The 21,443-nt window shown below is 47.0% G+C and overlaps 8 protein-coding genes across 8 annotated transcripts; 3 read left to right on the forward strand and 5 right to left on the reverse strand.

The window, feature by feature from the left end:
• Window positions 1-402: 402 nt before the first annotated feature.
• On the reverse strand, window positions 403-1,191 carry BHQ10_000339 (uncharacterized protein; the record flags this gene model as incomplete). Its single annotated transcript, XM_040875640.1, has 1 exon — window positions 403-1,191. The coding sequence occupies one exon, from the start codon at window positions 1,189-1,191 to the stop codon at window positions 403-405; it is 789 nt and encodes a 262-aa protein (XP_040728844.1).
• Window positions 1,192-1,609: 418 nt separating this feature from the next.
• On the reverse strand, window positions 1,610-3,092 carry BHQ10_000340 (uncharacterized protein; the record flags this gene model as incomplete). Its single annotated transcript, XM_040875652.1, has 5 exons — window positions 1,610-2,173; window positions 2,220-2,465; window positions 2,613-2,689; window positions 2,798-2,819; window positions 3,054-3,092. The coding sequence occupies 5 exons, from the start codon at window positions 3,090-3,092 to the stop codon at window positions 1,610-1,612; spliced, it is 948 nt and encodes a 315-aa protein (XP_040728845.1).
• Window positions 3,093-4,050: 958 nt separating this feature from the next.
• BHQ10_000341 (uncharacterized protein) lies at window positions 4,051-5,976 on the reverse strand (the record flags this gene model as incomplete). Its single annotated transcript, XM_040875663.1, has 2 exons — window positions 4,051-5,744; window positions 5,808-5,976. The coding sequence occupies 2 exons, from the start codon at window positions 5,974-5,976 to the stop codon at window positions 4,051-4,053; spliced, it is 1,863 nt and encodes a 620-aa protein (XP_040728846.1).
• A 3,807-nt stretch (window positions 5,977-9,783) lies between these two features.
• Window positions 9,784-14,149, forward strand: BHQ10_000342 (uncharacterized protein; the record flags this gene model as incomplete). Its single annotated transcript, XM_040875674.1, has 5 exons — window positions 9,784-9,842; window positions 9,903-12,658; window positions 12,752-12,838; window positions 12,906-13,127; window positions 13,191-14,149. 5 exons carry the CDS (start codon window positions 9,784-9,786, stop codon window positions 14,147-14,149), a joined length of 4,083 nt encoding a protein of 1,360 aa, XP_040728847.1.
• A 225-nt stretch (window positions 14,150-14,374) lies between these two features.
• Window positions 14,375-14,992, reverse strand: BHQ10_000343 (uncharacterized protein; the record flags this gene model as incomplete). Its single annotated transcript, XM_040875685.1, has 1 exon — window positions 14,375-14,992. One exon carries the CDS (start codon window positions 14,990-14,992, stop codon window positions 14,375-14,377), a length of 618 nt encoding a protein of 205 aa, XP_040728848.1.
• A 352-nt stretch (window positions 14,993-15,344) lies between these two features.
• On the forward strand, window positions 15,345-16,694 carry BHQ10_000344 (uncharacterized protein; the record flags this gene model as incomplete). Its single annotated transcript, XM_040875696.1, has 2 exons — window positions 15,345-15,577; window positions 15,644-16,694. 2 exons carry the CDS (start codon window positions 15,345-15,347, stop codon window positions 16,692-16,694), a joined length of 1,284 nt encoding a protein of 427 aa, XP_040728849.1.
• Window positions 16,695-16,774: 80 nt separating this feature from the next.
• On the reverse strand, window positions 16,775-18,377 carry BHQ10_000345 (uncharacterized protein; the record flags this gene model as incomplete). The annotated part of the gene is made up of 2 exons (XM_040875707.1): window positions 16,775-18,146; window positions 18,217-18,377. 2 exons carry the CDS (start codon window positions 18,375-18,377, stop codon window positions 16,775-16,777), a joined length of 1,533 nt encoding a protein of 510 aa, XP_040728850.1.
• A 556-nt stretch (window positions 18,378-18,933) lies between these two features.
• BHQ10_000346 (uncharacterized protein) lies at window positions 18,934-21,308 on the forward strand (the record flags this gene model as incomplete). The annotated part of the gene is made up of 3 exons (XM_040875718.1): window positions 18,934-18,957; window positions 19,021-19,509; window positions 19,563-21,308. 3 exons carry the CDS (start codon window positions 18,934-18,936, stop codon window positions 21,306-21,308), a joined length of 2,259 nt encoding a protein of 752 aa, XP_040728851.1.
• Window positions 21,309-21,443: the final 135 nt, after the last annotated feature.

Raw genomic sequence — 21,443 nt, forward strand, 5'->3', positions numbered from 1 at the left:
TTAATACTTATGACGATATTGAACGGGGTGTGTCCTCGGTTATTGGTCTTTCGATGCGTTGGCATCGTTGAAAATGCAACGACAGAGACAAAGCGTTCTCTTTCACCAAAAACAACTTGCGGTTGGTCATCTTGACTGTATTGAACTAGTCGCTTGTTTTGTGGATTTGTGTCTGTTCGTTTCAGTGCACTTGGTCATCTTTATTGATAGTACTGAGTTGCTCAGGCAGTTGTGACTGCATCTATATTATCTTCATACAATTATATATATTACTCATGTTCGACCCTGCCTACTTTCAAGGTTGGTCAACGTACGAATAACAAGATTTTAATACATTTACCATCATCTATCCAGGTATCATTTGTAGCACCTATCCACCTAGCTATAGTTCGACATTTAGACTCAAGACTTCTTATTCACCATCTTCCAAACCTCCTCCTCCGCCTCCGCCAACTTATTGCCCGCTGACGCCATCCACGACCTCGCCGTATTCAATATATCCTGCCCTGTCGTTCCTTCTCCGAGCGCACCGTCAAATATACTACTTGCAGAAGTACTATTTGACTGCTCGGGCTGTGATAGTGGCAATCCAGACGCGGATCCAGCTACATACGTGGACGTGTAGGAGCTAGGAGGTTGGTACGTGGATAAGTACGGCGTTGAGGTGGAGTTCGGGATGATCTGTTGATGCTGCTGTTGGAGGGGAGAGGGGGTGTAGTATGATGCTGGTTGGACCTTTTCGCCGACTTTGGGGGGTGGTGGTACCGCTCCTGTCGCTGTTGCTCTGTTTGGGGAGGGAGATAACGATGATGATGATGATGATGTAGGCGGCACAGGGCGGGATCCTGGTTGCGGAGCTGGGGGCGATGAGGTTTGATCTGCTGAGTTCAAGGTTGAGGTTGGGTATGTTCTAGTAGGTGTGTATGTGTTCACTGAAGTACTAGATGTCGGCGCTGGCATTGCAGGCGCACCTGGTCTGGCTGCTGGGTACCTGGTGTCTCCTATACTTGCCGCTGCGGTTGGTGTCGCTGGTGTCCATGCCGGGGCTCCTTCATTTCCAATCGTCTCTCCAGAGCCGACATCATTGTCGTGTTGTTGTTTTTGTTCTTGAGTTTCGCTCGTTGGTGTAGGTGTATTAGCTGCTGAATGGGAATTGATAGGCGCCGATTTGAATGTGCGGATCGGTGGCATTTTGATAATCTTGTTCGCTCTGCGATCTTCAAGTATTTGCCAGCAATTTATGTATAGGATGAAGACTATCTTGAGATCTTTAGTCGTCATACAGCTAGGGATAAGCTAGAATGAACTCACGCGCGACGTCATATCACGTGATAAGCTAACAGGTGGCTCTTCCACTACATTACAGATGCGTTTAGGGGCGGCAAAATACTGAAAAAACAATTGCATCTTGTATGAACGTACAGAGGATAAAAGTAAAAAGGCTGGCAGGCAGTAGTAGTAAAGTACAACAAATAGAAAAACTTCCAGTGCTCTATGCTTCCAGTTCACCCAGATGCATATTTCTATCCTGAAGAAACCACCTCCACACTCTATCCCCTCGTCCCCATCGTCATCCGTTTTTGCTCACAGCTGATTTTGATTAAGCTGTTTAACCAGAGCCACCCTTGAACTTCTTGCCGAAGAGGACGAGCTGAACCTGGTCGTAGATAGACAACACACCAGCACCAGCAACACCACGGAGGATGTTAGCACCGGCACCCTTGAAGAAGGACTTGACACCCTCCTTGGCGGCGATCTGGCGAGCGGCATCGAAGGAAGACTTGTACTTGACGGCCTCACCAGAGGTCATCATCATACGACGACGAATGGTGTCAAGAGGGTAAGAAGCAATACCAGCACCAGTGGTGACGGACCAACCGAGCAAGAAAGAAGCAAGGAAGTTACCCTCAAGAGGACCGACGAGGACGACAGGCTTGAGCGAGTCGTACATACCGAAGTAGAGACCACGGTAGACGATGATACCAGCAACGGAGACAGAGAAACCACGGTAGAGACCAGCAATACCATCAGCAGCAAGGGTCTTCTTGTAGACGTCAACGAGACCGTTGAACTGACGGTCACCGCCGCCCTTGGCGGACTTAGCGTCGTTGGCAAGACGGGTACGGGCGTAGTCGAGGGAGTAGACGAAGAGGAGGGAAGTGGCACCAGCAGCCTACACTAATTAGCATGGAACAGACAGCATCGAGAGAAAAACTTACACCACCAGAGGCCAAGTTACCGGCCATCCACCACCAGTATCCATCACGCTCCTTCTTGAAGGCGAACATGCTCTTGTAGGTGTCACGGAAAGCAAAGTTCAAGGCCTGGGTAGGGAAGTAACGGATAACGTTGGCAGTGTTACCACGCCACAAGGACATAGCACCCTCAGCAGCGGCGGTACGACGGAAGCAGTCCATGATACCGGCGTACTTGCGGTCGAGACGACCGGCGCGAAGCATCTCATCCTGTTCACTGTTAGTCTAGTTCTCGAATAGTTGACCAGTCGATGTGTTGCAAGCAATCAATTGCCGATAAAATATTTTTATCCGTGCTTTCGATAGTTTTGCAGTGACAGATCGAAATTGGTCATATGAATGCGCGTTCTAGCTTACCTGGTTCTGGATGAGGAGCTTGACACGCTCGATAGGGGCAGCAGCAGTCTTGGAGACAGCAGCAGAAACACCACCCACTATTATGAATTAGTGTCAATTCCAACAAAAATCTAACAATTCATCCAATTGTTCGATTTGGTAAAAAGCCAATCAATTGGAGAAATCGCTTGTTTTATGAGACTTACTCAAAAAGTCGACAACGAATCCCTATTAGGTGATACGTTAGTGACACGATACTTGAAATCGAGCAGACCAAACTAGCCGCGCCAGCTGGCATCATCAACGCCGACGAAAAACCATCGCTGTATCGAATTTAACTGTATCAATCGATTCCTTCGAGTGATGCGATGCCATTGCGATGGATTCTCGATGGGTTGGTGATGCAGCTGGGCTCCGGAGTGATGGTCGGTCAATAGATGTTAGAACGGAAAAAAAACTTACGGGCATGCCGAAGACGGTCTTGTCGCCTTGGGAAGCCATCTTGTTTATTAACGTCTGTTACGACGGATAATGAGAGGAGATGGGGTAAGAAAAGAAAACAAGAAACACAAAGCACAGGTGTCTAGAAGGCAAAGCAAGACACTGCTGGGGGAATATGGGAAGGGGGAGGGAGAGAGAAGGAGAGAAGGAGAACCGAGAGAAAAGAGATTTTTAAAGCGGGAAGGGAAGGGAACAGGGAAAGCGGCAAGAGAACTTTGCAGCGCTAACCCAGTCTAGCAGCAGCGACTAGTTTTCTGCTGCTACCTAGGTAACCCCTACTAAGCTTAGAAGAACAGCTCGGGCGGATGACCGGCCAAGCAAAATTTCGCCTGGGAAAAAATTTCTCAGCGCTGCCGACATCTCCCGAAGCCCTGTTCCGCGATAGGGGTGTCTACTTCAATGCTTGCAGCGTGTCTTAAAGCCTTCTGTCGCTTGTCTTTTCTTTTATATGAGCACGTCTCTCTAGAATGACCTCTACGTATTGACTCCGGCAGCATCACTCAGGCGACTGTTGGTGGTCTTTTCCGCGAGAGCCGCAGACGCGCCAGCCTTGTAGATATCACTTTCCCACGCCGAACTCTTCGGATATGATTTCAATGCCAAAGCCAAGATACTACTGTTAGCCTGTCAATAACTGAATATCATCCAATCTCCTTGTGCAAACTTTGCTCCCTCCCTTGCCACACGTCATCCCTCGGACTGTTCTTCAAATTTCAATGTTGTGATGTTCCAGATGGAGCTCCCCTGGTCCCACTCGGAAGTCGAGTTGTATGATTGGCCAATCGGAGTCTGGCATGCAAAATTTTGTATGGAGCTTCTTTTTGTTCGGATGCCTTACGGTTAAGGCGCTTCTATATGACATAACAAATATCAACTCAGAAGCGTACATTGATATGCTGTGTATAGTAAAAAAGATATACAACTCGCTAGTATTCATATAGACAAACAACAAAACAAATTAATGCTTCTTTGACCTCTTTCTCTTCTTGCGAGATCCGCCCTCGCGGATATCAACCTTCATCTCATCATCATCATTCTCCTCCTCAACAGCAGGCGCCTGTGGAAGCACAAACTCCGGCTCTTCTTCAGTGCCAAAAGTGTCCTTTCGCCATTGACGAAGGCGGGCTTTCTTGCCCATCTTCTTTAGGTCGCGACGTTTTCGCTCAGGGTCACGGAATGCTGCAAGCTTCTTCAATCCAACGAATTGATTCAGCTGGGAGTCATCAGCCATGAGAATGTCGCGAGAAGTAAGACCAAAACTTTGAGGGGATGTCTCTCGGTAGCGAAATTGAGATGCGTTCTTCCTGGTTGCTCCCGGTAGTAGAGTTGGATCAAGGTCCAGGTTGCGCTCCACCGCTTCTTCAATACGCCTTTTCTCTTTACGGGCTGCTCGCTTTGCGTCGTGCTTTTCTTGGGTACGACTCTTCTTTTTGGCACGTCCGCTCTCCTCACCGTCCTCGGCATCGACCTCTTCTTCTCCTTCTTCGTCATCGATAAGGCTGATACCAGGCACAGCTTCTTCATCCTCAAAGTCAGGTACAAGGTCTTTGATATCAATGTCGTCGTCCCATGTAGGCTTCTTGGGTTTTCGCTTTTTCTTCTCCGAAGATTCATCTTCGACTTCATCTATTTCAGCGTCATCCTCGGCATAGTAATCCTCGCCAAAACGCTTGGCCATCTCCTTCTCCCACTTCTCATCGTCCCAGTTGTCATCAAGAAATTGTGCCCATTCTTCCTCCGTAAAGTCAGCCACCTTGAGTCCTGCAGCCTGTTTGATCTTGGCGACTTTCTCTTCTAATTCTTCCATTTTCAATTTGCGCAGTCGGTTCTTCTGATTTTCTCTTTCCCGGCGCTCGGCTTCTTTCTTTTCACGTTCCGCATCTCGCTTCTTCTTGCGGCTACTAGTTTCATCTCGACGAACAGAGAATTGATTTGCGGTGTCACGAGCATGTGTCATGAGCTTCTCATTGAGTTTGTTGGGATCCTCAAATCGGAAGTTGTATGCTTCCTCAAGTTCCTCTGCTCTCTTCTCCTCTTCCTCATCATCTGATTCGAAAGGCTGGAATTGGGAGACCTTCGTCGGTATCCAGGCCCTAGCAGAAAGAAAATTCGACAAGAATGTTTCGGGATCTTTATCAGCATTCTCAACATCAACCTCGACCTCCGGCTTTTTGTGAGTGGCTCCCCCATTGTCCGGTTTGGATTTGGCAACCAAGAAATCGCCATCCTCTTCATCCGAACTTGCCTCGTTGGCAGCCTCCTCCATTTCCTTGAGGACATTTTTCTTGAGATCCGCCTGCTCCTGCGCGAATGTTTTCGGGGTATCATCAGCTTCTTCTGCAGCATCGCCATTCAACAGATTCTGTCTATGATAATCGCGAAGGTACATTGGCTTCTCCGTTTTCTTTTCTTGAGCACCGGGGATCTCAGATTCTGTCACTTCTGAATAGAACTTGACGTCCTTATCGTACACGCGAGGGTCTTTGGTTCGAATGGCGTTCAGCGTTGCAAAAATTTCCGAATCGAGCGCTTCAGTAGCGAGTTCTCCGTCTTCGTCTTCATCTTCCTCATCGGAACTGTCTTCTTCGTCGGACGCTTCGTCGCCGTTGGCTGGTTTGCGAGACGTTGAACTTTTGCCCAATTTTGCTTCCACTGTTTGCATCGATTATCAGTATACGTTGATTAGACATGAGGTTGAGTATTTGAATAGCATACACTGTTGCCGTTCTTCCCTCTTCTTGTTATACTCAAATCGACGAGCGTATTCTTCATTGATTTTGAAGTCCGCACCGGGAGCCACGGAGACTCCTCCTTGGCTGTCGGAGTCGCTATCGGAGTCGCTGTCCTCCATGAGCTTGCGCGGTTTCTTCGAAGGCGGCTCCATGTTGTATGGATGAAGCAATTTTATTGCAAAAAGGTGAAAGATGGTGTGAGACCGAACTAAGTTCCAATCCCCCATCACTTTTTTGACCCGTTATCGAAAAAATTAGGACTGGTGGGGCGGCAGTAAAGTGCCAAGAAGTGACACACCGCCTTTAATACAGCAGTGGGTCTTCAATAAGCCCTAACTTCTATTTAAATGGCAAGATGGTCTTTATTATGAGATACGCCAAAAGTGATGACAATGATAGGCTAGTACCTTATTAAGTAAGATTCATACAAGTCTTACCTACATAGAGGGTGAATGGTCAATGGTGCAAAGCTTAGCCTATATTTTACMACCTAATCGAAATTTAAGCAGAATCAGGTAGTCTAACATTGAAGTAGTAGACAATTTTCTACAGCAAGATCCAACAATCCCTACCTAAGATCATGAAAGCAAGATTTGACAAGCTTACCAGAAGTACATTGCAGTCTGATCAATGTCACTTCCTCAGCAGGAGAAATTGCAACCTCACCTACGTATCCCTAACATCATGACAACTTTTACTCGAGTATCAAACCATATCAGATAAAGATCATCGAAAACATTATTGAAATTCAAAGATTTGGAAGATGCTCAAGTCTATGCTACTAAGCACAATGGCCGGTAATGCGGTTGCAAGTTGTTCCAGCGGAGCACTACATTTGATAACATGACTTAGCAGCAAATACCAAAACAGATGTTACCCCGCGATATCAGGAAGACTTACACATGTCAATAGGGCAGGTGGAGTGGTATCATCATTAGGACAAGCTTCTCCAGCTTTACAGCAACCTTGAATCGTGCATTTATCTGTAAGTCCAGGGTACTATGTCATTGACATATCAGTTATGTACTAAATAGATATCTGTTGATCTATTCTGTGAGCATCACTTACACATTATCCACTGGTTCCGACTGTAAACGGGCAAAAAAAATTCTCATTTGCGCAGCAGTGGCTATTGCTACATTGTTGGCCAAATGGGCACTATCTAGTAATACATGATTACACATGTCAGCGATATATGGTTGCCATTTACACAGAACCTTTAGGAGATGGATCTAAAAGGAAAATTTACGATAATACCACATGCTACACAATTTTCGTCGTCTGTCTCGAAATTTGTACAACTCCCAGAGCAGCAATTCGGTGTGGCAGTATTACACTGTCGTTATCAAGAGCAGGGTCAGATCAATTGATGTCCCATTTGCTTCATAAGGCAAGCCCGGGAGAAAGTCTTAGTAGGTCTGTCAATACATTCCTATGCGCTCCTGAGCAGCACTGTTGAGTAGGTCCACACTGCAGAGCAAGTATGTATTGGCTATCTGGTTTTGTCTGGATTTGAGATCAGATTATCATGCAGTACATGTATTTACTGGAAGCCTACAACCACCACAGTTGTTATTATCTGTCAGGAAAATTATGCAGGTCTTATTACAACACTGCGTACCACCGGTGCACTAGGCAGACTCGTCAGATCTATGTTTGCTTCAAAAAATAAAATAAAAAATGAATCATGCATAAACTTACAGGCACACCGCGTGAGACGGATTGGGTATTATCCGAAGCTATACACAATCCTCCACGACACAACCAGCCTAAATAACACTTAGATGAGAAAAATATCCGTCAATGACTTGTGAGTTAAGTCCATGGATAGGAAGAACTAAATTTATAACTAAACTTACGCACATGAGCCACAGTGAAGGGGATCTGTCAGCGGATTTACACAGTTTCCATCACAGCACAGTTGACCAGTGACACACCTTGAGGAGATGTGTTTTAGCTGCTTTTCAAATGCTTCTGGTGTAAGAAACGTAGATTCATAACTTACGGGTAGAATACATGGGCCACAATTACCAGTACTCGTCGATGCACATACTTTTGAACAGCATAGTTGGCCGGGGTTGCACTGTCCATAATATCGTTAGATACGTCCTTTCGTTCCAATCTATTCGTAAAGTTTGCACTTACTCCATTACCACATGCGCCACAGTTGACCGGATCTATGTAAGTATTCACACAATCTCCAGCGCAGCATTCCGGTGTAGGGTAACAACACTTTCTCAATAAGATCAGTTGCATGGCGTCACCGGAAGCTATGTGACAGAAATATGAGCAATTTATGACGGGATATGTACCTGATGTCCACGTGAAGCACAGTTTGAGTCGCTGTCTATATCCACATAGTGCCCGTCACAGCAGCTTGGATCATCCGGGTCGTCGCACTTTTGAACAGAAACATTCGACTTTTCAGTAGCTTTGAGTGTAGTTTAAAGCTGTTTACATACCTCATGTGGGCCTGGGTTGTAGTCTCCGCAACAGCCATCTTGGGTATCTTCTGTACCCTACGAGATGTGATTACTTTGATGTGAGAAGAGTGTTACCAGGTGAGAGACCCAGGCAAATAAAATCAAACATACCTCGCAACCAAAGGAATCGGCTTCTGTATAGCCAGCCAAACTTTGATAATAGTGAACTCTGTTATATGACACTGACAAACGCAGGAGATGATATGTAACTTACATACTTCCATTCAGATGCCGTTGGGCTTGATAGTCCAGATGGCAAAGTGCTAACAATGGCGATGCTCGCGTTCGCAGGGCTTGTCTCGATTTGACAGCGCCTTGAAGCGGCCAAGATGACTGTCATTAAGTCAGCAAATGAAAGTGGTGCATTGAAGAGATTGAAGTAATTCTACAGGACATACCCCAGTGTATATTTAAGCGCCTTAAGATATTTTTCTGACATGATATCTGAGCTAAATTCCTGTGTTTATTCATGCGTTGGATAAATTTACTGTAAACAAAGACCACATAGTCTTTGTCGACGTATTGGCGAAATGTCTGTCCCATATATATGGCTCTCCGTCAAGTTCTCCATTGTATCTTAAATCTCCAGGTAGAACAATCAGTATAGGCTCTGGTTTTACTTCAATTAACTCATTCTCGCTACCTAAGTTGTACTCATAATTGGCTGCGAGACCAGCATGTGAATAAATAAGGGTTACAGCAACCGGAAGGTGACATTGCCTCCTCGACAGCTGTAGAGGAGCCATCGTCGCAACCAATTGAAGGTATGATTATTTATCACTTAGGAAAGATTGCACAACATAGTGGTATTGACAACAAGAACGAAGGAGGCATTGTGTGATGGAGACAATAGGTTGGCAAGGTACAGGGGAAGTCATAATAGCATGTGATGAAATGAGTATGGCTGAGACGGGTCTAGGGCGTCATGTAAGCCCTCTTGACATATAAGGTCTTCGAGACTCGGTAAATAAGATAGAGTTAGATGCGGAAATCCTCGCAGCTTGAATCAAGCGTCAAGATGTTAACAAGATCGGGTTAAGGGTGGGTCCTCCTTACCCATGATCCTTGCATATGACGAGGCATAATGGTCAATACATAAATTATTGACTGTGTTTAACAGATAGTGATCAATATTTCACCTGTATATCCAGTCAATGCTCCGGAAAGTGAGATGTAGACAAGAGAGTTGTTATGGTTTCAAGAGTGTCGGAGAGGTTAAGCCTCAGGCGCCCAGGCACCAATTTGATGCTCTGTTGTTACCCCAGGACCCACAGTCGACTAGTGCATCTCTCTGCCTGGCGTCATTCTTCATCTTCATCATCGTTGTCTCGTGAGGAGCAGCTGAAGACTGGGCTACTGTTTATTAGGAATCTCTGCCGTCTGTTTTTCTTGTTTTACATCATCTTTATATCAACAACAGCATTTAGGAAGAAGTCGCGATCGGAAGCCCGTTGTATGGCTGTTCACTCGCTGTAAATGGCGGCGTCATCTCAGCCGACTACCGTGCCCCAGGTCGGGAAGCTCGTTAGTGTGGTGTATGGAGGTTCCTTCGGTGATTGCGCATGATTGATTTGTTGCTAATGGATATCACTCAGACCTGTCGGTCTTAAAGAAGCCGCTCTTGACTCCCCCACGTTTCGTGCGACCACAGTCCATTTCGCCGATCAACTCGAAGTTGTCGAAAGATGGCTCGACGGCTATGCCAAAGCAGCTGGCAAGCTCGCATCAGAGCTTGGGGTCTTTGAGCAGTCGATGATCTCATTCATGTCGTACATGACGAACCCCCTCAACGTTTCCGAAGCTGTCATCGATCATGACTATACCCTGTTAGCCATTAAACGACATGGAGACTGTATGAAGGATACATGGGGATCGCTTTTAGGATCTATCAAGAAAGCGGATCGTTTGATTGTGGACCCGATAAAGACATTCATTCAAGGAGATTTGCGGACTTTCAAGGAGACACGGCGTACATTGGAACATACCCAGAGGAATTATGACCACCTTCTGTCAAGATATTCTGGACAGGCAAAACAAAAAGAGGCATCTGCGCTGCGGGAGGATGCGTTTCAACTACATGAAGCCCGCAAAGCCTATCTTAAAGCCTCCTTGGACTTTTCGATACAAGCCCCGCAAGTTCGCAACACTTTGGATAAACTTCTGGTGAAGATATCTTTCGACCAGTGGCGGGAGGCGAAGCTTATCCATGATCATAACACCACGAACTTTACAAAATGGGGCCAGGATATGGACCGAATCAAAGGTTGGGTACATGAGATGGAAAACAGCGAGAGGTACTCTCTTAAGGAATTGTTAGCTGCGCGCAAACAGATCGAAGATGCCGCGGAGCTAGGGACGAGACCTTCGCGTGAATTGGATGATTATTCAGTTTCTACTGTCCCCTATCTAGGACAAGCTCTTTCCGTCAAATCCGACGGCGAGAAGCCCTCGAAAGCGGAGAAACAGGGCTGGGTGTATCTAAGAACGACCACCGGTAAACCTACGAGGACACTGTGGGTTCACCGATGGGCATTCCTGAAGAATGGAATTTTTGGGTGTCTGGTACAAAGCTCAAGGACCGGCGGCGTTGAAGAAACAGAGCGTATTGGTGTTTTACTATGCAATATTCGTCCAGCATTCCAGGAAGAGCGAAGATTCTGCTTTGAAGTCAAGACCAAGAAAAATACCATCATGCTACAAGCTGAAACTCAAAAAGACCTGATGGAATGGATCAGTGTCTTTGAGGCAGCAAAGCAAAAGGCACTGGAAAATCCTGCGAGTTCAGTCGCTGGAAAGCTCGTCGTTCAAGACCCTGCTTTCTCTATTTCTCACCCTCCAGCGCCCGAGTTCACATCCGACAGCACTGAATTTTTGACTTCCACTGCTGGAGACGACCCCTCCAACGTGGAACGTACACCTACATTACCAGTTCCTGAGCGCGATCCATCGTCAGTCAGGGCCAGCGGTGACTTCGCTAATTCTGCTAGACGTATACCAGGTCTTGATGGTGAGGCAGGCAGCGGTAGAGATCATGCATCCCGGATAATTCAGAAATTTGACATTCACCGCAAATCTACTACACCGGCTCCATTAACTCCATTGGGCAACAGTAGCGGTGGCATTGCTAGTCTCATCACTGCCAGCCACAGTGTATTGCCATACAGTCCTGCTGGCGTTATGCCGCGCTCTCAAGCAGAAATTGATCCTAATCAAGCAGGCCGTGATGAAGCAACTACGCTTGCCCCTGTTACTCTGGCTAATCCACCAGCACCGACCAGTATGAGTAAGGTCGCGGTTGCAGTGAGTAACGAGCGTGGCATTGGTGTAGGTCTTGCAGATTCCACAGGGGGGATGCCAAGCGGAATGATGGCCAATCTTTGGGGCAGTACTAATTGGGGATTTGTCAACACATTCCATACCGAAGGTATTCGACTACGAGATCCGAAAGCCTCGGGTGAGGGAAGTGCATCACAGGGTTCGTCGAGCGCGGCAGCTGACGATACTAAACCCTCACCCACACCAGCAGCAGCTCGACATAGACAAACAGTCAGTCTCGACGGAGATGCTAGCAAGCTACAAAGATCCATCATTGGCATTACACATGAGTATCCCAGTTACTACCCTTACCGCCTCCGTTTCCAGGATGCTCAATTCCGACTTCTTTTTCCTAATGTGAAAAGGGAGGAAAGCCTTGTCATGGTTTTTAGAGCGACTTGGAATCCTAATGATAACCAGGAGTTTCCGGGCCGTGCTTTTGTGACAACCCGAAATATTTACTTTTATAGTCATCATTTCGGACTCGTTCTGACAGCAAGTCAACCACTTGATACTATCACTGAAGTGACTGCCGCCATTGGAAGAGACTGCGATTTCTTGTTCCTTCATATCATCTCACTGCCCGGCGCTGACACACCAGGTCGTGTGACTATAAAGACGTTTCTTGAGCCCCTGAGAGTATTGCAAAAACGGTTGAATTACATGATCAAGGTAGCAACGTCAGAGGAGAGTACGGATCTAGAAACGATCTTCAAGGCGTTGACGAAGATGGAGAACGAGTCTTTGCCGAGATCGGTCAGCTTAGATAGCTGGGAAGATGTGTCATTGGATGTCCCAACAGATATTCGCTCTCGTTCTGGAACAGGAGGGTATAGAGATGTGAAAATTCCGGTATATGTGGAGAAAGACTTGAGCGCCAATTTTGAAAGAAACGGCAACGGAAGGGATATTCAGAAATTCAAACTGCCAAATCAGCCAGTTCAGTATGTCCCACAAGGGAATCTACATGTTGCTGCTGAGAAGGTATTTGATATCAGCCCGAAGGCTTTGTTCCACGTGCTATTCGGCGACAAGAGTGCGTTGTGGCAGTCTCTATTACATGAAAGAATGGCTTCAGGTTTGATACTCCACCACCTCACTTCGTGCCTTCCGCTAACCGATTGAACAGGCATCAAGCAGGGACCATGGAGGACTTTAGATTCCGGACACATGAGACGTGATTTTGATTACTTTATTGAAAGGAATGATTTACTTGGTACGCCCGAGAAAGCAACTAAGCGACTATCTGACTTGCAATCTAATGAATTGAAATTGAGTTCCAGGTCGACCAAATAAAACGAAAGTCTCAGACTACCAGATCATCGATGTTCTCAACGATCATCTTTGCTATGTCGTTACAGATAAGCGTACACCATGGCATCTACCCTTCAGGAGAAATTTCAGACTTGTCAGCAAGATTGTCATAACGTACATTTCAAAATCAAAGTGCAAGTTGGCTATCTACACCAAAGTCGAATGGCTGTGGTCGCCTTATGTCTTGAAAAGTGAGTCCTGTGAATGAGTGGACGTGATATATCGAGATATCAATTACTAACAGTGTAGCTTAGGTATCATTGACCGCCAAGCTATGAACGATCTAGAGCAAGACGCCCTAGATCTCGTCGACTTGATCAGTGATCAAGTCCGAAAATTAGGCCCTCGCAGTCGGACTAAGAGAGCCATCACCATCTTTGGCTTAATTGGTCATGAAACAGGTGTATTCCAATTCTCCGCGGCAGACATGCGAGCCATCACACAGGCACACAAGTCCCGGAAACAACGGTCGCTGACTTACTTGATGTTCGAATCGACGGCTTCTTTACTTCAGAGTGCCATCTCATCTCTGATGATGTGGTTCTTAGCACTTGTACGGTGGACATGGAAAACTTGCAGCGCTCATAGTCTGATACTCGCTTTATTGGGTTCAAGTCTATTAATCAATGGCTTCTACTCAACACGCGATACATATGATTGGTGGCATGAACGCAATGCTGCCAAGCTTCTTACTCGACTTGGAGTTCATTCCGAACATGTCATGAGCAAAGCGATATTCGTGAAAGACCTCGAAGAAGCCACAGCTTTCACAGATTCTGTGTGGGTAAGAGAATCAGATGGAAATGCGAGCTATTGCTTCTCGACGTTCCATGAGCAAATGATGTTCAATCAAAACAATTCTCTATCTTTCGCATCAGAGATCCCAACTGATGATTACGTGGAGTGGAATGCCAACCGGCGTCTGCAGGCTACTCGCCAACGACTTGGTATGTATCGGCACGACTTGGTCGTCGCCCTGCGAGTCGTGAATAGGATTGAGAATGAAGTGCTGAAAGGCGAATGGGAACGGTGGCTTGGTCGAGAGACGCAGCGCTGCGATCGGGTTTCAGGAATCCTGGAAGAGCACACAGGTGATCTGAACACCAACGAAAGTGTCCTTTCCGGCCATGAGGAGGATGTGAAACGGTGGTACGACGAGTATTGCTCCAGCTGTCATGAGGAACTTCAGCGGCTGGATTCGCCGCTTGTTTAACCTTGGGCTTCGTGGCGATCTCTCTCTCTCTTTTTGTACAGCACCATACTGGTGCCAACCCTTTGCCTGTAGATGACATTGTTGACATCATTGTACATATACCTGTATATCCCTTATAATAATTGCTGAATATACCAACAGTTCCGGACACGCTCAGAAATTTGCAGGATGTCGTATGGATCCGTATTCGTTGTTCGATTCGCGGATTGATATGCAATAGATCGATCAATTCTGGCGAGGTTTCACATGGCCATCCTGAACAACATAATAGACAACCGTTCCATCACCGCCAACCAATCTATCCACCACCGCGAGCAGCAATCGCTTCCCGCCCCATTTATTCTCTTTGTCTGCCTCTCGCTTTTTCTCGAAGTACTTTGCCAATTTCTCTTCTTTCCCCTTGTCGAAGGTTTCTTTGCTTTCTTCGCCAGCGTTTGTTGAGCTCTCTGTCCCTGTAGTCCTCAAAGGAAGCGCATCAAAAACAGTCGCTAATTTTCCCAAAGTCCATGTCTGGCCTTGTGTGCTTGGCAACACCCACAACCGCTCAGAGGGGAGGTCTTCTTCTCGGAGGCCGATCTGGAGTAGATAAAGCTGCTCGTCGGGGTGTGTGTACATGCGCTGTGGAGGAATGCCGGAGATCAATGGCATTGATAAACTGGGTAGTGAGGCATCTTCTGAAGGGTCGTGGATTTTCAGGGATGTCCAGATATGTTGGTGTTGGAGATTGTGGTATACCTGAGCTGTGAGTGCGTGGAGGGGAGTCGGTGATTCGGTTTTGCTGGTTGTGGAGATGAGGGTAGTAAGTGCGGAGGTTTTGGGAGCTTCCACTTTCGAACTCGTCATTTTGAAGACTGTGTTGATTGTCGAGTGTTAACAGTCTGGTCAAGAGGTGGTGTAGGAAGAAAAAAGTTCGGGGTTATCAGCGAGCTAAGATAAAGAGTCAGAGTGGGGCCTAGATCGCCCCTGCCGAGAGCCTCCAGATTTATTTTGTTATGAACACATGGCTTCTGCCACTGTTACCTTCACTTTCCGGATATACAATCTGTCCTTTCTCTCTTTCTTCTTGGTTGGAGTCTACCTTTGATTTGACTCGCTTTTTTTTGGTATTTGCTTTCTTTCGGGGTTTCTTCCATAGTCGGATTTGACTTGCGATTTGTATCCCCAATAAATAGCACTGCATACGAACTCTATACAAATGGCGCGAACGAAACAACGAGCCCCCCTGCAAAAGACACCATCGTCAGACGTCATGGAACGACTGAGTGACCTGCCAGATACGAATGCTAATATTCAAAATGGTCATTCTACACCATCCAATTCCAGCGCAAATGGCAGCGCAAACCCAAAGGCAGAAGCATCTGAAATCGAGGAGCATAGTCCCGGCTTGATTCAGTTGGCCATTTGTGTTGGCGGAATTTATGCTTCTTTGTATGGCTTCTTGCTATTCTCGGTGTGATGTTCTGTTTTATCTGGCAGTCTTACTAATTAGTGTAGCCTTCTATGGGGTCTTTTACAGGAAGCCATCACAACTACATCCTATCCGGTCGACGGCGCCAAAGGAGAAGCAGAGCCGAACGAGCGCTTCACATTCTCGATCGTTCTCAATACCATTCAATCGTGCTTCGCGGCAGTGACGGGCTCCTTATATCTATTACTTGCCACACCAAAGGGACAGGCGGTGCCATCGATCTTTCCCAATCGACAGATAATGTTTCCCCTGATCCTCGTTAGCATCTCGTCCTCGCTAGCATCGCCCTTCGGCTACGCCGGTCTACAACACATTGACTATCTGACCTTCATCCTCGCCAAGTCATGCAAACTACTCCCCGTGATGCTTCTTCACTTGACCGTCTTTCGGAAACGATATCCCTTGTACAAATATGCAGTGGTCATGATGGTGACACTCGGAGTCGCAACTTTCACACTGTATCATCCCGGAACTTCGAAGAAGATGGCTGCTTCGACGCACAGCGGTCAGACCGCTTACGGATTGTTCCTCTTGTTTATTAATCTGATGCTTGATGGCCTCACCAACGCCACGCAGGATCACGTATTTTCATCACCAAGTCGATATACGCGCTACACAGGGCCGCAGATGATGGTTGCGCAGAACTTTCTCGCAACTGTGCTGACAACTGCGTACTTGCTCTTCACACCGTACTTGACAGATAACGGACCCATCGTCTCCATGTTGCCATTCCAGATCCCACCCTCGGCCGGTCTGGAATTGTCATCTGCCATTTCATTCTTGCAACGTCATCCGCAAGCCCTAAAACACGTCTTGGGATTTGCTGCATGTGGTGCGGTTGGTCAGGTTTTTATCTATTATACTCTGTCCAAATTCTCGTCATTGCTCCTTGTCACTGTGACTGTTACCAGGAAGATGCTCAGTATGATTATCAGCGTGTTCTGGTTCGGACACTCTCTGACGCATGGACAATGGCTCGGTGTGCTTCTTGTCTTTGGAGGTGTGGGCGCCGAAGGTATTGTGCAGAGGCGAGAAAAGAAGGCAAAGGAGGCCGCTAAACTGAAGAAGAAGCTCTAATTAGTGACATTACTGAGATAGACGCTACCTTCTATTTTTGTATATATCTTATAGACAAGTTTCTAATTTACGCAGAGAACTCATGTATAAATCAACTTCTCAAAGTCTTTAACCCCTTTTCGGTATCCATGCTCCCATTCCCATCCCAATGGGCTACCCAATTGCCCAGTCTCAACCATACGTTTGCCGATCCAAAGCTCCAGGGCCCCAATTTTGTCTCCTCCTTCAACCTGTCGAATAAGTGGTAGGTTGCCATCGAGGTGACTACAAAGAAACGCCATTGCATCATCGAACCCGAGACTCCAGCCACGCTCATAACGCCAGTGCTCGTATTTTGTGCTCGATGATTGTTTGTCCCAATAGTTTGCATGCTGCATGAGTGCAGCAGCTCGAAGCTGCTCTCCACAAGCGTTGGCTTCGCGGCACTTGGACTTGATCTCGTCAAAGGAGAAGGTAAGACTACGGGGAGGCGTCACAGCGCCAGTTTTGACTTGTTTCTTGAACCCCCAATCTCCTCCGTCCATCCAGCTCATTTTCAACGTCCAGAATGCCGATCCACTTGTCACATCTTGCCACTTATCTGTCTGTGCACGCCCGAATTGTTGAGTCAGTGCCGGACGATGAGCCGCGTCGACTTTGCTCCATGTTTTGCCGTCCATAGTGCAGCTGTACTCGCCTATATATACCGCAAGTGCGGTCTTGTGCGACGCAATATGTCCTTGGTTTTTGACAATATCGTCCAGAGAGTTTTTGACTCGCTCTATTATTTGCTGTGGTGCTTGGGCATGATCGTGGGCTGCAAAGGTATAGTATTTGTGCGTGTCGACAATGACGGGATTGGAAGTATCTTCAAGGTTATTCTTTGTCAGGGCATATTTGATTGCAGTTGGGAGATCCCAGCAGTCACCGATGTATATTGGTATCGATGAGTCGACGGTTCTGACCATAGCCAGGACATCCTCATACCACTTGAACACTGCAGAACTGGCTGCCCGAGACGGTTCGTTGCAGAGTTCAACGCCGATCACGTTTGGGAGCCGATTAGAGAGGGTTTCTTGTAAAACAAACTTGATACAGTCTTTCGACACTTTGAGGTTTTGTTCGGATGTCCATAGCTCTGCCTTGCCGGTATTTGTTCCACTATGAGCGTTTATGTTCGCACCACCTGGTAGAGCGTGAAGGTCTATCAACACACCGATACCATGATCATGACAGTCCTTGATGATCTTCTTGACGGCACTCCAGGCATTTATGTACACCTGTGAAGGCTCGCCCTCAAAAGGGGTTCCTTTACAAAATTGCGGACCAAGCGTAAAATAGCCAATTGGCAGGCGTATGGAGTTGCATTTGGCGGTATCTGTAAGCCAGATGAGGTCTGCTTCAGTAAGAGCAGACTGCCAATGATGTTCCCATTTCTGTCGAGTGGCCAATAGTCCATTTTTCTTTAGGGATCTGTGAAATAAAATTCAGTGTCACTTTACGAGGTCCCATCAGCCTTTTGGAAAGGGGAAAAGAGAAATACTGTTTGATAGCTTCCAGCTCACTTGACCCTTTGGAGTCTTTATCAAACATCTTTGGGTGTAGCCATTTCTCCAGGACGAAGATGGAGCCGAGATTCGTACCATGTTGGTAACGGTAGCGGAAGATGTCTGTTGCAGTGGGAGGGGCTGGATTTGAGTCCATGACTCCTGATAAGAATATTATTTATGACTCATATGAGGGATACTTTATGATGTTTAATCTGAACATGGTCAGCATCCTGGCCAAGCTCACTGGACTGGATCATAAGGGTTGTCAACTCGTAACAGAGTAATTGATCACTAACCCTAGTTATACAGTGCGAGTGGAGTGTCCCCGAACAAGCTGGTTCAATTAGTTGCGAAATACGTTCACTAGATATTATGTATGCCAAATCATTCAAATAGCTGGTTCATACAAGAGATTCTATCCCTTTAGCAAATAAGCGTATTGATGAGAATCTGAGGCTTCGCAGTCTGTTGATCAGCCATCTTGCATGGCCCGTGCACAGCGGTTCATGATCTGACGTAGCGAGCGTCCCACAGCCCAACTGGCGCTTCATCCGTCATTCCTAGCCACGTCTTTGTTGACTTGAGCATCTCTTTGTGTTGTTCTGTTTCTCCTAGAGAGTCTTCTGTACCTTTTCGCAAATACGTGCAGCCTTGTATTGTCGCTGTCCCATAGCCCGCGCACAATGTTGATCTAGTAACAGCTGCCTAGCATGGACAGGACACGAGTGGCCAAGGTTGGTTGTCTATTGCCTCGTCTTGTGACGACTATTGTCCCTAAACTGATTCCTTCTCTCTAGGTTGAGGATGTCACCCTTTCACGAAGGGGTGAACAGGTTACAGGAACTCTACATCTCACTCCCCATCACCTCATCTTCTCTCATACCCCTCATGTCTCCGAGGAAGCCCTGGCATCAGGCACTCCCATCCGTCCACGCGAGTTGTGGATTACATATCCCATAATAGCATTCTGCACTCTCCGTACAGCGCCGACCGTCTCCAGACATCCCTCTTCGATCCGCCTACGCTGCCGCGATTTTACCTTTGTATGCTTCTACTTTTCAAACGAGAACAAGGCGCGGGATGTGTACGACACATTGAAACAGTGGACATGCAAGATTGGGAGAGTTGAAAAATTATATGCTTTTACATATCAGCCGCCGCCTCCCGAGCAAGGACTGGACGGATGGCAGTTGTACGATCCCCGCAAGGAATGGTACCGGCAGGGTGTGGGAAGGGAAGGGAGTACTGCGAACTGGCGCATCTCGGCTATAAATGCCGACTACTCTGTATGGATCATATTCTGCCATTTCCTCCCGTATGCAGCAGACTGACAGTTTAGTTCTCTCCTACCTACCCCGATACACTGGTTGTCCCATGCAACATATCCGATAATACCCTCAACTATGCGGGGAGATACCGCTCAAGAGCGCGAATACCGGTGCTTACATATTTCCATCCTGTGAATAATTGTTCAATTACCAGAAGCTCGCAGCCATTAGTGGGAGTACGACAGAAGCGAAGTATCCAGGACGAGAAGTTACTGGCTGCTATTTTTTCTACTTCTCAGTCAGATCGGCCACTGGCTGGTTTCACGCCTCCGTCTTTAGAGCAAGAGTCCACTAATTCAAGCTGGGAAGAAGGTGCCTCTTTGCAAAGCCAGGAATTTGATTTGACGAATGCTGAAGAGCTGGAGGATGAAGTCGTCTCTGCCGCTCGCGGAGATGGGCCGGAAAAACCATCGGTGTATGGTGCTCAGCAGCGCAATCTCATAGTCGATGCTCGGCCGACTGTAAATGCATACGCAATGCAGGCAGTAGGACTTGGATCTGAGAATATGGACAACTACAAGTTCGCTACGAAAGCTTACCTGGGGATTGACAATATTCATGTGATGAGAGAGTCGTTGAACAAAGTGGTCGAGGCATTGAAAGAATCTGATGTGACGCCATTAGGCCCGAATAAGGAACTGCTTGCGAAAAGCAACTGGCTGAAATATATCTCGGTGATCCTCGAAGGGGCGAGTCTGATTGCTCGCCAGGTCGGACTCCAGCATTCCCACGTTCTTATTCATTGCTCAGACGGATGGGATCGCACAAGTCAGCTGAGTGCTCTCAGTCAGATCTGCCTTGATCCATATTACCGTACCTTGGAAGGGTTCATTGTACTGGTTGAGAAAGATTGGCTGTCATTTGGCCACATGTTCCGCCACCGTGCCGGTCTCCTCAACAGTGAAAAATGGTTCCAGATTGAGAATGAGAGAATAGGCGGCGACACGAATCGATCCTTTGGCGAAAGTAGTGAGCCACGAAAAGCTCTAGAGAACGCATTCCTCAGCGCCAAGAACTTCTTCAACCAAAAGAACACCAGCCGAGGCTCTCTTGTTGACGACGATGGGGAGGGATCGAATCTTGACAATGACAGTCCGCTAAAACAGCCTAGCTCAACACCGCGATCAACAACCAGCGAAAAGGAGACGACCAAAGTCAACGAGACTAGCCCTGTCTTCCATCAATTCCTTGATGCGACATACCAGCTTCTTTATCAGCATCCGAATCGATTTGAGTTTAATGAACGCTTCCTTCGCAGACTGTTGTACCATCTCTACTCGTGTCAATATGGAACCTTCCTTTACAACAGTGAGAAAGAACGTGTAGACTGCAACGCGAAGACCAAAACACGAAGCGTCTGGGACTACTTCCTAGCCCGCAAGGAGCAGTTCATCAACCCAAATTATGATCCTTTGATTGATGACAAACAACGTACCCATGAACGGCTGATCTTCCCTCGTATCGATGAGGTCCGCTGGTGGAGCGAAGCATTTGGACGCACAGATGTCGAAATGAATGGCACTCGAACGACTGCAAACACGGCCTTCCCTCACCGGTCCGGCCAGACTACGAGCAGAAATAGTCCTGTGCTCGCTGGCGTTGAGACCACAGATAGTACTATRGGTGATGTCCCTAGMAAGCCACTACCAGCTGGGATAACGAGTCTCACCGCGGAGCTGTCGAATCTGAGCATGCCGAAATTCAGTCATAATGCTGACAATAGCACCAAAAAGGAGGTGGAACTCGAGATGCAGTAGACTGTCTACATACAATATGAATGAATAACATGATCATGGCCGTTGTTCTGCGGTAATATAGAAAAGAAAAATGCGCTATTCCTTTTTAAGCATACAGCTCTAATTGAGGTTAGTCTTCTACTGCTGATCCACAAT

This window comes from Talaromyces amestolkiae, assembly GCF_001896365.1.
Source record: "Talaromyces amestolkiae strain CIB chromosome Unknown scaffold1.1, whole genome shotgun sequence".
Lineage (NCBI taxonomy): Eukaryota > Fungi > Ascomycota > Eurotiomycetes > Eurotiales > Trichocomaceae > Talaromyces > Talaromyces amestolkiae.